The sequence below is a fragment of the Aspergillus ibericus genome (assembly GCF_003184845.1).
Source record: "Aspergillus ibericus CBS 121593 unplaced genomic scaffold BO80scaffold_61, whole genome shotgun sequence".
Classification (NCBI taxonomy): domain Eukaryota; kingdom Fungi; phylum Ascomycota; class Eurotiomycetes; order Eurotiales; family Aspergillaceae; genus Aspergillus; species Aspergillus ibericus.
This window is the reverse complement of record NW_020292159.1, coordinates 24,672-37,597: the sequence shown is the minus strand read 5'-3', so window position 1 is coordinate 37,597 and position 12,926 is coordinate 24,672. Positions and strand designations below refer to the sequence as shown.

The 12,926-nt window shown below is 48.7% G+C and overlaps 6 protein-coding genes across 6 annotated transcripts; 2 read left to right on the top strand and 4 right to left on the bottom strand.

The window, feature by feature from the left end:
• Positions 1-382: 382 nt before the first annotated feature.
• BO80DRAFT_429287 (putative tubulin-specific chaperone c) lies at positions 383-1,796 on the top strand. Its single transcript, XM_025720434.1, has 3 exons — positions 383-544; positions 591-1,313; positions 1,368-1,796. The coding sequence occupies exons 1-3, from the start codon at positions 398-400 to the stop codon at positions 1,572-1,574; spliced, it is 1,077 nt and encodes a 358-aa protein (XP_025570493.1). The 5' UTR covers positions 383-397; the 3' UTR covers positions 1,575-1,796.
• Positions 1,797-1,816: 20 nt separating this feature from the next.
• BO80DRAFT_505615 (esterase-like/phytase family protein) lies at positions 1,817-3,694 on the bottom strand. Its single transcript, XM_025724501.1, has 3 exons — positions 3,397-3,694; positions 2,148-3,337; positions 1,817-2,045 (listed from the first exon to the last, which is right to left on the bottom strand). The coding sequence occupies exons 1-3, from the start codon at positions 3,657-3,659 to the stop codon at positions 1,957-1,959; spliced, it is 1,542 nt and encodes a 513-aa protein (XP_025570492.1). The 5' UTR covers positions 3,660-3,694; the 3' UTR covers positions 1,817-1,956.
• Positions 3,695-5,006: 1,312 nt separating this feature from the next.
• On the bottom strand, positions 5,007-7,669 carry BO80DRAFT_392328 (uncharacterized protein). Its single transcript, XM_025717214.1, has 2 exons — positions 6,856-7,669; positions 5,007-6,784 (listed from the first exon to the last, which is right to left on the bottom strand). The coding sequence occupies exons 1-2, from the start codon at positions 7,505-7,507 to the stop codon at positions 5,199-5,201; spliced, it is 2,238 nt and encodes a 745-aa protein (XP_025570491.1). The 5' UTR covers positions 7,508-7,669; the 3' UTR covers positions 5,007-5,198.
• A 900-nt stretch (positions 7,670-8,569) lies between these two features.
• On the bottom strand, positions 8,570-9,259 carry BO80DRAFT_429283 (uncharacterized protein). Its single transcript, XM_025720433.1, has one exon. The coding sequence runs from the start codon at positions 9,211-9,213 to the stop codon at positions 9,010-9,012; it is 204 nt and encodes a 67-aa protein (XP_025570490.1). The 5' UTR covers positions 9,214-9,259; the 3' UTR covers positions 8,570-9,009.
• Positions 9,260-10,596: 1,337 nt separating this feature from the next.
• On the top strand, positions 10,597-11,612 carry BO80DRAFT_417316 (uncharacterized protein). Its single transcript, XM_025718215.1, has 2 exons — positions 10,597-10,987; positions 11,054-11,612. The coding sequence occupies exons 1-2, from the start codon at positions 10,691-10,693 to the stop codon at positions 11,516-11,518; spliced, it is 762 nt and encodes a 253-aa protein (XP_025570489.1). The 5' UTR covers positions 10,597-10,690; the 3' UTR covers positions 11,519-11,612.
• Positions 11,613-11,676: 64 nt separating this feature from the next.
• Positions 11,677-11,886, bottom strand: BO80DRAFT_313732 (uncharacterized protein; the record flags this gene model as incomplete). Its single annotated transcript, XM_025715054.1, has 1 exon — positions 11,677-11,886. A coding segment is annotated over one exon (210 nt), but the record flags the coding sequence as incomplete, so codon positions are not given.
• Between the last annotated feature and the right edge of the window lie 1,040 nt (positions 11,887-12,926).

Below are 12,926 nucleotides of genomic sequence, written 5' to 3'. Positions count from 1 at the left end.
AACATCACCACCTTCTGCCCATCCTGTCCGAGCTCCCAGCCCTCGTAACTGGCTGCCAGTGAAGCGAGCTCGGGTCGACGTCATCAATACATCTCCGCGTCCTTTTTACGCCCAAACTTCTTCCAAACCGCACTCTTCATCACCCTCTTCTCGTTACCTTCAGTCAGCATCAAACCCCAGTCATCATGTCCATGCCTGAGTTTGATCCGGCCCGTCGGCCGTCCCAAGCCGAAAACCAAACGATCCTCAAGTCCGAGATCCCGTTGAAAGAACGGTTCTTCCGCTATTTTCAACACGAGATCACTGGTATGGTTGGCTGATCTAGTTGATAACCCGTGCTCTTTCCTCGTGGACAGAGGAATCTGACCCCTGTCTCCCTGTAGCGCTCCAGGAACAGATGGATCGGCTGGCGGACACGTCGTTGGTGGGAGGAGAACGGACAGACGCAACCGATCATTGTCTGGCCGGGATTGCGCGCCTGTCCAACGAGGTCAAGGATGCGGCCAGCTATATCCCAACCTATGACCAGCGGGTGTATGCAGAGGTATACCTCTCGATGACTCGATGACAGGGGCATACTGACCCATTAGGCCATCAAAGCTTTGCAGGACAAGCTAGTCGAGACCCGTGCTGCGGTCGAGCCGCGCCCTAAGTTCAGCTTCAAGACCAAGAAGAATGCCTCCGCCATTTCCCTATCCGATGCAGCACACCTTGCCGCTCAAGGTCGACGTAGCATACCTGGGTTTGCGTCCTCTGGAACATCCTCGGTAGACTCGTCCGCGACACAAACCCCCATGTATCCATCCACCCCCCTGAACGAGCCTGACAACCGCCTCCATCTACAACGACCGGAAATTGCTCCTACTTCTATCCCCGCCCTGGCGGTGGCCGATGAGGAGGACAAGCCCAAGTCAGAACATCCGGGTGGCTTCGCTGCAACTGCGGTGTCTTCTGTGTCCGTGAACAACCACCACAACCTGCATATCATGCTCCCATCCTCCGGGTCGACCGCTACGGTACCCGCATCCATGACATCTCTACGCCATTGTGTAGTTGACATGTCCATACCCACCGAGAACGGAAAGCCGTATGCTAGCCTCACGATCAAGAACGTGAAGGAAAGTCTGCTTGTCTGCGGCCAGGTCAACGGTCCGGCGCATATTACGGGAGTGGAAAACAGCATTATCGTGGTAGACTGTCGGCAGTTCCGGATGCACAACTGCTCCAATGTGGACGTGTACCTCAGCGCGTCCAGTAACCCGATCATCGAAGACTGCACAGATATCCGATTCGGTCGGAAACCGCGGGTCTACGTAAGTTTTATCCATCTGTAATTCCGTCTATCGCATTTATATTGAATGTACTAGGCCCTGGACCACGACCGCCCAGACGACGAGGATCGCTGGAGCCAAGTCGAAGACTTCAAATGGATCAAGTCGGAGCCCAGTCCGAACTGGAGTCTGCTGGATGCCGAGGACGCTGTCCCCGAGGAAGTGTGGGCGGAAATTGTTCCAGGAGGGCCAGGGTGGTCTTTGGATGATATTCTGCGCGCGATCAAAATATCTAAGGCTTAAATTTCGGTTATGTGGGGGATTAGGAGTTGGCGTCTAGGTTGCAGTCTGCATGTTGCATTGAGTGTGGCAGACTAGGTGCCCAGTAGTACTGTGTACTGGGACTGGGATGTGTTTATATCACTTGACTTGACTCTGATTGCATGGATGAAACCAACATACCACCCTGGCTGATTTACTCGAATACCATTCGTATTGGTACCAATCATATTAAAAATAATAAGCTTACATATCAACATCATATTCCTTTTCGTAGCTCGTCATAGTGTCAGTGACATACAGATGAACTGCCGATATTGTCCGCACTCCACTCGCCATATATATACAACCCACTGATCACACCCACCACAACCTTCATGGCCGCCACAGCACCAGAGCAACACGCCTAGAACCGAATCCTAAACACCAAAACCTGATTATCCAAATTATACCCCGACTCATCCGCATACTTAAAGCGGCCGAAATTCATATGTCCTAGAAGTTTCATGATTGCTTGTTAGCCAAATCACCCCCTAAGTCGCATATATATGTATGATAAAAAAAGGACATAAGATGGAGGGATAAAGAGAGACTCACCATCCTGCGTCACAAAATCATTATCACTAATACTGAACAAAAAGTACTCTTTCTCTTTTCCGGTTGCGGTGCTGTTACTACTGTCCTGGGGATCCACCGGCACAAGCACCAAACTCTCCCACTTTTCATTCAACAACCACTGATTCTGTTCGCCACCGTTGTGAAGGCCGAATTTGGCGAGTTGGTCTTCAACATTATAGTCCAGGAAAGAACAGTATTCTGCGGCGGTGATTCCGGAATGTAAGATTCCCTTATCGGAGGCGATGGTTCCATTGGGGGAATCTACGCCCTTGAGGATTTTCAGGTCTGTGGTGTTGGAACCAATGTAGAAGATATCAGCGTGTCGGTAAACGGATAGGGAGTCATCTTGGCCGTGACCGAAGCCTGAGTCTCGGGCTAGGACTAGGAAGTCGCCGGTGGGAAGGAGGTGGATTTCGGATTGTGCGGCGACGACGTTTTCGTCCTTGGTGTAGCTGTAGTATTTGGGGAGGGTGACGACGTATTCGTGCTCGTAGATGGTGGTGTTACCGGAGATGTCGTATTGGAGAAGTCGGGCTTGGTTGCGGGATTTTTTCTTCAGGCCGCCTTCTTGATTGAGGGCGGATTGGAGGAGAGTGTAGAGTTTGCGGCCATCGGGGGAGATGGTGAGGCCTTCGAAGCCTTGGTTGTTGTCACGGCCGGGGTCGGGGTCGGCGGGGATGGGGGTCAGGGCGGGGTCGTAGATGGGGGGACTGTCGGCGCTGAAGCTGAGGGTGGAGTTGCGACGGGGGAGGTACGCGGGGGGTGGTTGGATGGCTTGGACCATTTGGCCGGTGTGTTTGTTGAATTTGTAGATGTAAGGCCCGTATTCGTCGGAGATCCAGATGTGGGACGGGTCGTGGGCAGGCAGGGCCAGGCCTTCCGAGTCCAGTGGGATGCGCTGGCCGCCGGGACCAGCCCCGCCGAAGCCGTCGCCAGTGTAGGTGGCGATGGGGAGAGGAGGGAAGTTGGGGTAGCTGATCGTGCCGGTGAAGGTGGCGTCGAGGCCGGTTAGGGGTTGATTGTCTGGGCCGGTGAGGAGGAGCGTGTCGAGGTAGTAGAGGTGGATGTTGGGAGGGGAGGGCTGGGATGCGGAGGCATTGGGGGCGAGATGGAGGGTCAGGTTGAAGGTGTGGATGCGTGGTTGGAAGTTGAGGGTACCATTGGTGTTCCTGGCAGGAAGGTCAATATGACGGAGAGGGAGGAAGAAGGGAGATGGAGAGGGAAATACCAGCCACGGTCAGGGAGTGCGTAGAGAATACCGGTGTAGGAGTTGGGTCCCGTGCGACGCCAGGTGGAGAGATCAAAAGCGGCGGAGCTGCCGAAGCCTCCCATGGTGTCGCCATATTTATCGGTGGCGTTGGAGGGTACGAAGCCGTAGCCTTCAAGGCCGGTGTAGGTGTAGGTGGTGTTGCCGCAGGTGGTTTGGTTGACGATATTGGTCAGAGCTGCTGCCGTGGAGGGCAGCGCGGACAGAAGAGAGCGTGGGCGCATGCTGGTGGCTGGATGTGCATGCAGTTGAAAAACGCAAGTGTTGAAGCGGGGGAGCTGCAAGATGATGTAGGGACGAGGTGATACTTAGGGTTCGCCATCGGCCGATATACGGAGAGCACCACCGGGAACGTGGGAGCTTTGATGCATGCGATTTGCTGCATCAGATCGGCCAGGATGCCCGATGGATCTAGCCCGCTCTAGCCTGGATCTATATCGTTGGCAGATCATGCCTACAAAGAGCATCGCGTAGGCTTTCAGCTGTCACTGACATCTGCCAACAGGATCTTCATTTGAAATGGGGAACAGTGTTGCTGGCTCTAGTATCAGCAATCTCAGATCAGAAGCCTATTGATTATTTTCTTTATTCGAGGCCTCGGCTACATTGATAACATGACATACCGGTTAGTCTCAGTGCATGAGCGTGGTCCGTGGTCGTGATGCAGTGATCGAACCCGGACAGGCCATCATCTTGAAAGCAATGAAAGACGCCATTGAGGACTATGTGTGCGTGAGCTCCTCCCATATTAAATGAGTTGATCGAAATCTTTTGTTGGATGACTGAGAGTCACCTGACTCTCGGGCCCCTTTAGTCTAGGATCTGTAGCCATAATCTACAAGCTTCAAGGCTCTATATTTAACAGGTTATGAGCCCCCCACTTGTTCCTGTATCTTTTTAACGCATTGAATAGCTTTATATTGCTATCAGAATACCGTCACTCGCTCTTTTTTTGTTATTTAAGTGCCCCATCGCGCGTGATTCATCGTCAAATCTGATGAGGCCTTCTGAATCGCTATCCACATTAGAAATTGCTCCACATGTACAAAATTACGTGTGTTAGATCCCTCCTGATTCCATGCTAGGAATTGATTGTTACTACTAAATCCCATATTCTAATAGATTTAATTTCTATATATCTAAATCTTATATTACTCTTCGCTATTTAATTATCATGCCTGATTTTAATGACTACGTCAACGCTGATCCCATGAAGGTTATCCTAAAACTGACCGGGGAAGCTAATTTTCAGTAATAGAGTAAAGCTCTAGAATAGTTCCTGAAGAAAAAAGATCTTATTGATATCTCATGAATTATAGATAAATATAAATGACCAATACATCTAAATCTATATTCTATAGATACTTATAATAATCTTCGAGCCGTTGTTGCAGTCGCTAGTGAGATGGCCGATCAACACAGCAAAAAATGAAGTCGTATTGGTGCTACTACTCTAGAACTTTAAGCGTAAGGGGGAAAAAGAAAAATAGGAAATGTTATGGGCGCTCGCTTGAAGATAATAATAGCAAAGTAAATAAAGTAAATGTGATCACATGATCCTGAACGAGGCTGCCGTCACATAAAATCCAATCAAAAGGAAATCTCAAATATTCTTAAAATACCTTATTACAATACGATCTGTCTAATGCAATAAACACTATTCGGTAACACCTGCAATGCAGTGGGAAAAGAGAAAGAAAAGAAAGAAAAGAAGAAAAAAAAGGAAAGCCCCCCACCAAAACCTGAACGTCAGTTCATGTTCATTAGTTCGCTGCCTCACCCTCCGAGTACTGCAACTGTCCGCGGGTACGAATGAAATATTGCCCGTTCTCGCACATATCCACATGCCATCGATCGCACAAGCGCGGAGGCCTTGGCCCTCCCAGCGGCACTCCAGACCACGCATGTACCGTGTCCGAACTATTCACAGCTAAAGCGAACAGATTCGATGGTTCTGTGAAATCTGTGACAAGCTTCCCGCGTCCTTGAAAGATAATGAATCCCAGACACAGAATATTCGTCAAGAAGACTACAGCAAGAATTATATAAAACACCTGCTGCCAGTCACTTGTCCAGCCAGATGCATAGCCCGTAGACTGCAGCGTCGCGTTAAACACCTGCACGACTGGAGTAGTGAGATTAGGCTCCGAGTAGTTCCAATACGGAACGAATGGAGAACCCTGACTGCCTATAAGTGCGGTACTCCCCGCCAAGACAGCCAAAGCCTCACTAAGAGAGGGGAGTCGAGCATCCAGTGAAGAGGAATTAGTAGTTTTATCAAAACTGAGAACCAATTCCATCAGCGAGCGTTCAATACTGGCATAGTCACTCATTAGGCCTGACGCAAGTGTTACTGTGTTAGCCCAGTCCCATGCCGCAGTCTGCCAGTCTTGGAGGTACGGCTCCTCTGCCATGTCAGGATGTATCCGGTTATACTGGAGTTTATCAGCTGCGTCTTCGCAGCGGGAGCTCAGATTACCGCCACTTGGGCTAACCTGGTACTGCACTGAGCAGCGACCTGAAAGCTTTCCGCGCATGCTGCAGAGAACGTACTGTGGATCGTGGCTTGGGGGAGCGGTCCCTAAAAGGTAGAGGGTTGTGTTGCCGATGGTTGTGTTAACTTTGGGATTTATGATGGTGTTGTGGTGTTCGGGGTAGATCGGGAAAACAGGGGCGGCTTGGTCTTCGCTGAACCCGAAGAGATTGTCGACGACGGTACGGTTTGTCTTAATTTGGTGCACTGGCCCACAGGTTTCCCAAGTCGATAGATTGAATGGCCTATAGTTGGGCCACTCGGTGTAGATTAAAGGTTTCAGCTCGTCATGCGACATGCCAACGCACATCACATTGATTGCAGGCGAAGGAAGAGAGGCTTGAATGATATACTTGCCCTCACCAGACAAGTCGACTGGCTGTTGGATATTATTTGCGGGGTCGCGTGCTGCAGCGAACAAACCCCCGTGTGGGTAGGCAGCAGTGACGTTATTAACAACGCGATTATATCGTTCGGAAACAGCGGTGGTGTTAACGATTTCTATCCAGCGACCGGTTACTGTGGTATTGTCGTATAACAAGGCATGTGGCTGCGGGCGATGTACGAGAGCTGTCGACGTGTTATTCCCAGCTTTCAGCATTTCGGCCCAACCTTGCAGGAATTGATAGTAATCATGGTTTGAATGGCCGGCTACCTCCAACGCTTGGCAGGTCTCACCCCGACTTTGGGGGTCAACGGTGGCAGTGATTGGACTCTGACAGGTTTTCTCTATATAATTAACATTCGAATAGTGGGTAGAAACATTTCCCTGAAGAAGTCGCGGTTGGACGGGGCCCATAACCAAGGTTGGAGATACTGGAGCCAGGAAAGCACACACAAAGCGTAAGTAAGTATAATTGAGTAGTAAGAGAATAGGAATGACCAACCCAAGGCTTCAGCAGCTGTGGTATATAGCATCGCCGCTAGAGTAATAATCAGCGTTAACCCACCAAGCATTGTCCAGCCGATATAGCGCAGCATATCCCATTGCATCAGTAGTGATCCAGGCTGCGTAATCCAGGTTCGCAGTGTTATGTCGGCAATGCCGACGCCCTCAGACCTCTGCGCGAGAGCTCGTCGACTCAACAGCTGTCCCAGGAATATGATACAAACTGTGACATAGGAGAGCTCAATTGACTTGGCCAATAGGGCGCTTAGCAAAGATGCGGAAGAGGCAGTTAGGCTAGCATTGTTACCAATCAAATTGCCGTAGAAGGGCTTAATACACGCGATAATGAAGAAGATGCCGGACAAGATGCTGGTATACATGCCCAGTATAATAAGAGTGACGAAATGGCCCGAGCAGTGGCGTTTAGATTTATTAGTCTGCACTGGCAAAGTATGAGGTTGATTGCCATGATTGACATCTTTCGGTGGTGTATTGGTCAAGTCGCTATGAAACAAATCACGTGGCCCCTGACTGAGATCGCGCAGATCAATTACGCTTTCACCGTTACCGGATGAGCTGTCGATCAAACTTGCGTCCGGAATGTTGATATCGGACAAGAGATAAAATCTATCTGACGATCTGGCAGCCATAGTTCGCTGAGGTTAGATGCAGGCAGTTTGGAGGTTTGTTTTCCTTGGTGGGAAGGAGGAGAGAAGAAGGGAAAAAGGGCTTCCTGAGCCTGGCTTTTAAAGATGCAGTGTATGGCAGATGGAGGGGTCCTTGTTGGTGTGAGGCTCAGATGCAGGCTGTGGGAGCCGGGGTCGTGGCTCATTCAGCTGGTGTGCGACTGAGTGGTCACTTATATGACTAGCCAGTCAAGAAGATGCTTGCCCATAATCTTAACTTTCCCCGGTGGGGTGGCTTTGATCTACGGAGTACGAAGAGGTCCCGGAGCTGAAATTCGATGTATTTTTCAAAATTGTGTATTGACGTTGTGGGCGCTAGATAGCAGAGCGCAGAGAGGGTCATTTCCGACATGCTGGGATTAGTCACAGAGCATTATAATTCTCAAATAAAGAAACGACCGACACTGCCTTTTTGGTTGCAGAGACCAACCGCGTGGCTGACGCTCCGATTTGTTGATATTTGACGTAGATGCTATTGACTGACTGTAATCAATGATAGTTAACGACGTACTCCGTACACGCACTGCATTGGCCGAGAAATTTGACTAGTCAGATATTTTCGTTGCCTTGCACAGCCAAAACGATCAGCCAACCAGCGATTCAACATTGCTTTTCCAAGTTGAGATCGATCAACTACGTCTTATCACATCTTCTGGATTATTTTTCAAGCAGCAAAATGGGACTATTATAAGCTATATGTCATTGCTCAGATAGACATTTTCTTTGTGATGGACAAGCGCTTTTGTCTATCTGGCATTCCGCACATGACCCTTCAACAGACGGAGGTTGGAACATCTACTGGACAAGAGATAAGATGGTGGAATATGATGGATGACACGTTTATGGCCATCATTGGCGGCCTGAATAAGCGCCCGTGCGGGGCTTGTTGGTTCAGCTGCGGCTGATAATGTGGGTCATTTGTGGTCCGTGTACCTGCAATGACGTGGCACCCTATCTTGCCGCATCAGTCTAAAGTAATTCTGTCAATGTTTGGCTGTTTTCTGCAGTTCGCACTTCAAAAGATTAGACTCGCGCTGCAGCCAATCTGCATACCACAGTTGTGAATGCCTGGTAGTATTGGTGTGCCACATGGGTTGCCGCCCCCCAGGCCTGAAAACTTAGCGTGTTTGTAATGACACAACTTCACATGCACTCCGATCAGCCTGTTGGAAGCATGACTGTCATCTTTATCTTCCTGCTATCAACAGAGATCAGGTGGATCTATAGAAAGACTTCAGACAACCCGAGCGATTGTCAACGGGTTATTAAAAATGATTCGATCCTGGTCTCATTTGTTTCTTGTCACGACCAGGTACAGAGCTGAAAGTTGATATTGGGCCTCGCACAGACAGCCAGCCAATTGCAGTCTAGATTGCGACATATGGCAGCTTACTACTCGGTCGGCTAGACGGTTTCGAAGTCGGGTCTGGGTTTGAACAACCGATTGCCGGCCGCGATTCCGGAAGCTATCTTGGTCTCGATGGGTTTTGGACCGATGCTTCAGCATCCCCCTTCATATCAAAATAAGTGCAATCACAGTGCGGGCAGCCATAGCCACGGTAGACAGGCAAGCCGGAAATTGGCGGGCTATTTGGCGGTGGATACGGAATCTCTGGGTTGACCCAGGCGCGCTCGAGCAGAGCTACTGAGATTGGCCGGTGTAGCTGCATTAGGATGATTGGAATGTCGTCGCTGAAGATGGCGAATGAGACTTGTCGGCCACACTGCAAAATTGACCGCAAGGTGTAGTATAAATCCAGATTTGGTAGACTGTATTATAGAGAAGGAGATCCATAAAGGCGGGGGCAGGAGAGAGGGCCCGCTTCGGACTACGCACGCGGCGAAAGCACAGCGGAACATCAAAAATGGACCAATCAGCAGGCGAAAATTGCACCGTACGTTGGGTGGAGTTAAGCCTGGGGAGTGAAGGTTCCACGAGCCGAAACCTTCGGGCCGCGTGCTAATGATTCAGTCCTCATTTGTCATGTCGGTAAATACGGCATCCTAGAGGGGAGTTTTAACCGGGGGGGGGGGTTGGTTTTCCAATGGGAGTGAAGGAAATTGTTGAGAAAGGAATCGTCACTTATGCTCAGTACCGTGGTGCATTGGAACACGCTCGAATAAGTGGTAGTTTGGAGGCGTATTCCTTCAGCACATTGGCGAGCCTGTCTGGCTGGGTGATATCGCATGTAGGCTCCACCATGGTAACATCTAGCACACAGAGCTTTACAGCCAGCTGCTGCGCTGACTCGTTCCGGGCCTCTGATCATGATATAACCAGGACATATCGCGTCCCTCGCCTCGCCATCCATTGCTACATGCTACGACCCATCCCTCCGAAACCACCAGCCATCACATACGTCACGTTTGAACTGAATTGGTATATTGATTTGTTGCTCACACGAGTCTGTATGATTTTCATAGGAAATCCGAAGGCAAACCAAGCTCCTGATGAGACAAAACGATTCCCTAGCCCAGGCTCGGAATGGGCCGGAAGTGATCGTGGCAAGCAGATTAAAAAACCTTTTTGTGAAAGATGTTGAGACATGCCATATTTCTACCTTCTACGCCCGAGGCTAGGAAGGGATATATTCCTTTTGGCCTACGTGGTTCTTGACAAAAGATATGGGAGTTGAGAGGTATAAGGAAACGCACGAACCTGCAAATTTGGCGAAGAAGGGCTTGTTGAGTAGCCAATCACTTATCACTGCAGTAAAAAGTATTTCAGTTTTGAGCCCCATCAATTACACTGTTTCTTAATCATCGCTTGTTGAGTTTACCCGGTAGTTCTGTTAGTATGGTGGAGAGGTGCAGGGATTTGAATCCTTGAAGTGGTGAGTCTCAACTAATACTGCCGATCGGGGTCAACCAGAGTATTACTATAAGATCTAACTGCAAAGCTAACTCTCTCAAGTAAAAACACCGAGACAGGGGGCCGGCCAGCATGATGCATGTGCTGGCCCCAAGCAACATAAGCGGTTGATGGTTTTATTTTAAGGCAACCAAGAGCCCCGCTAGAGAATGTGAGGCTCTGTTCGCGCGTTTCAGTCTTTCTTTTATCTTATAGCCTCGCTGGCTCAAGTCTCTAAAATTTCGCAAGATATTGTCAACAGTTCAATCCCTCTAATAAAAATAACCCTTCTAGATATGAGGCTCGTCACGCTTGGCGTCTTTTTCCTCACGAGTCTTGGCATATCAGCCACAAAGACCTGTTATGCCCCTGATGGAACCCCAGTCGAGGACGACATATATGTTCCATGTATTGCGATTAAAGGAGTACAGTCGATGTGCTGCCGGCTCAATGACACAGACCCCGATGAATGTCTTACCTCTGGCCTTTGTTACACAAGTAAAGTCGGGTACAAAGGATATTGGAGAGACTTCTGTACTGATGAGACATGGGAGAGTCCGAATTGCCTATCGAAGTCAATCTGCAACACTACAGTACGTTGAGGATCTTAAATTCCCTCTATCCGCGTATGTACCATCTAATTTTCATCTCTACTATAGTCAGGGGGGAACTCAAGTTGGACATCCTTCTTGACATACTGCCATGGTGACCAATACTGTTGCGGTGATGATGGCTCATGTTGCAGCACCGACGATGTCTTTACCATCAATGAAACTCTCGTCACGATCGGAGATGTAGCTACAGCCACAGTTACGGCGACGAACTCAGCAAATGTGAACGGTACAAATTCTGGCTCATCGGATGAGTCTACAAAGCTCGCAATTGGCCTTGGAGTTGCCATTCCTCTAACCGCTATAGCGGGTGCCATGCTAGGGGCTGGATTTCTCTGGGGAAGGAAGCAAACGCAGCGCAAATGGTTGCAGACCACATATCACGACGGTACTGCTGGCCAGTTGTTGCAACCAATACTACAGCAAGGTAATGTTCCAAACCATCATCAAACTTATCCTCACGAGGTATCGGGATCTCCGTTATCACCGACCGAGCTACCAGGGGGGAAATGATGGGTATATTATCCTATTTGCGGATCATCGGCTGGAATAATGGTGGAAGGGACGGTTAATGGCCACGTCGGGTTAGGTTAATTGCAATTTTTATACCTTCAATACCTTCGGCTATCTATATATCAAGTTTGAATCCAAACTGTCGAGTAAGATTTGTCACGCCGAGAAACAGTCACCACAATGGACGTGTCGTCCAATGCAATCTTTTTATGTGGATATTTAAGGCATAGATTCTCTCTCAACTTTGGTTGGAGGAACAGCCTCCAATAGAATTCAGGGACAAGAACCAGATCCTGTTCCGTATCTTTGATCACAGTCTTTCTGTTGAGAGTAACCTTCCATTCAGTTAGTGAATACAGGTGGGTGGGTCCCCATATTACATCCTCCCTTCGACCCACTCTCCGTACTGGAGGAGCGGGAGTTTATCTGTGTAGGAGGCGCGTGGTTAAGAGACAGGATACTCAAATGGGGACGGAGAGTTGGCGTTGATAAGGCTAAGACTTAACAGCAAGAAGGTATGATTGAAATTTCCGGGAGTGGGTGCATACCATGGCGACTTATCGCATTGCCATGATTCGTTTCGGTAAGTGTCGTCATCATTTTCAGGGCTAAACAAGCTCGAGCTCATCTCTCTAGTGATTGAGACTCCTGTGGTTAGCAATACAGTACGGAGACTATTGAATTTAATATAGATTTGTCTTGGCCTATTTACCTCACTCCCTGCCCTACTAAAAGATGAACTTATATTTTATCTTCATTTCTCGGATCTTATTATAGACTAGGTAAGACGCAGTCTTCAAGCTAGTTTTAAATAATTTATATTAGAATTCCAAACACAGTAATTTTCTATTATAATAATTAATAAAAAGAGATTTATATGGACTATTAATTAGCTCAGACTACACACAATATTTATTATATGTCAAGGTGCAGGCAGGCAGGGGTGGTAGAATAGTGGGTTCTGGCGGGTGAGCAGGGTTCGAATGATAATAACGACTAGGATTCTAACTGGATGCTGAGCTGGCTACTGGTCAAGCTATGTACAGGTTGATAGACAAGATGTAGCTCGAGGCTACAGACGGGGTTCAGGGGATAGGTGGCTTTTAACCATGTCTGGGGTCACGTGCTGGGCGGTAAGACTCGGCAGTATTTCTCTCTTTCCGGCTTGGGAGGTTGCACCGTGACACTATCTAGGCTATAGCCGGAAAAAAGAAGAAAAATGCTTTAATAGTAGTAGCTAATGTGATCGAAACATATGATCCTCGCCTACCAGCCAACCAGGCACCTCAGCAATAAATATTGTAGGTGTCCAAATGAGCATCATTGGACGGATTAAAACAAGCTTTTCCCGAGTGCATCACACAATCACCATGACTGCTATGTAGAGGTACTTCCAAATCTAACAAGA

Excerpts from the sequence above, each read along its gene's own strand:
- BO80DRAFT_429287 (XM_025720434.1), top strand. The coding sequence starts at position 398 with ATGGATCGGCTGGCGGACACGTCGTTGGTGGGAGGAGAACGGACAGAC. Across the intron at positions 545-590 it reads ACCAGCGGGTGTATGCAGAG|GCCATCAAAGCTTTGCAGGA; the intron begins GTATACCTCTCG and ends CTGACCCATTAG. Across the intron at positions 1,314-1,367 it reads GTCGGAAACCGCGGGTCTAC|GCCCTGGACCACGACCGCCC; the intron begins GTAAGTTTTATC and ends TGAATGTACTAG.
- BO80DRAFT_505615 (XM_025724501.1), bottom strand. The coding sequence starts at position 3,659 with ATGCGCCCACGCTCTCTTCTGTCCGCGCTGCCCTCCACGGCAGCAGCT. Across the intron at positions 3,338-3,396 it reads GCACTCCCTGACCGTGGCTG|GAACACCAATGGTACCCTCA; the intron begins GTATTTCCCTCT and ends CCTTCCTGCCAG. Across the intron at positions 2,046-2,147 it reads TGATTTTGTGACGCAGGATG|GACATATGAATTTCGGCCGC; the intron begins GTGAGTCTCTCT and ends TGAAACTTCTAG.
- BO80DRAFT_392328 (XM_025717214.1), bottom strand. The coding sequence starts at position 7,507 with ATGGCTGCCAGATCGTCAGATAGATTTTATCTCTTGTCCGATATCAAC. Across the intron at positions 6,785-6,855 it reads CACAGCTGCTGAAGCCTTGG|TATCTCCAACCTTGGTTATG; the intron begins GTTGGTCATTCC and ends TCCTGGCTCCAG.
- BO80DRAFT_429283 (XM_025720433.1), bottom strand. The coding sequence starts at position 9,213 with ATGCAGCTACACCGGCCAATCTCAGTAGCTCTGCTCGAGCGCGCCTGG.
- BO80DRAFT_417316 (XM_025718215.1), top strand. The coding sequence starts at position 10,691 with ATGAGGCTCGTCACGCTTGGCGTCTTTTTCCTCACGAGTCTTGGCATA. Across the intron at positions 10,988-11,053 it reads AGTCAATCTGCAACACTACA|TCAGGGGGGAACTCAAGTTG; the intron begins GTACGTTGAGGA and ends TCTCTACTATAG.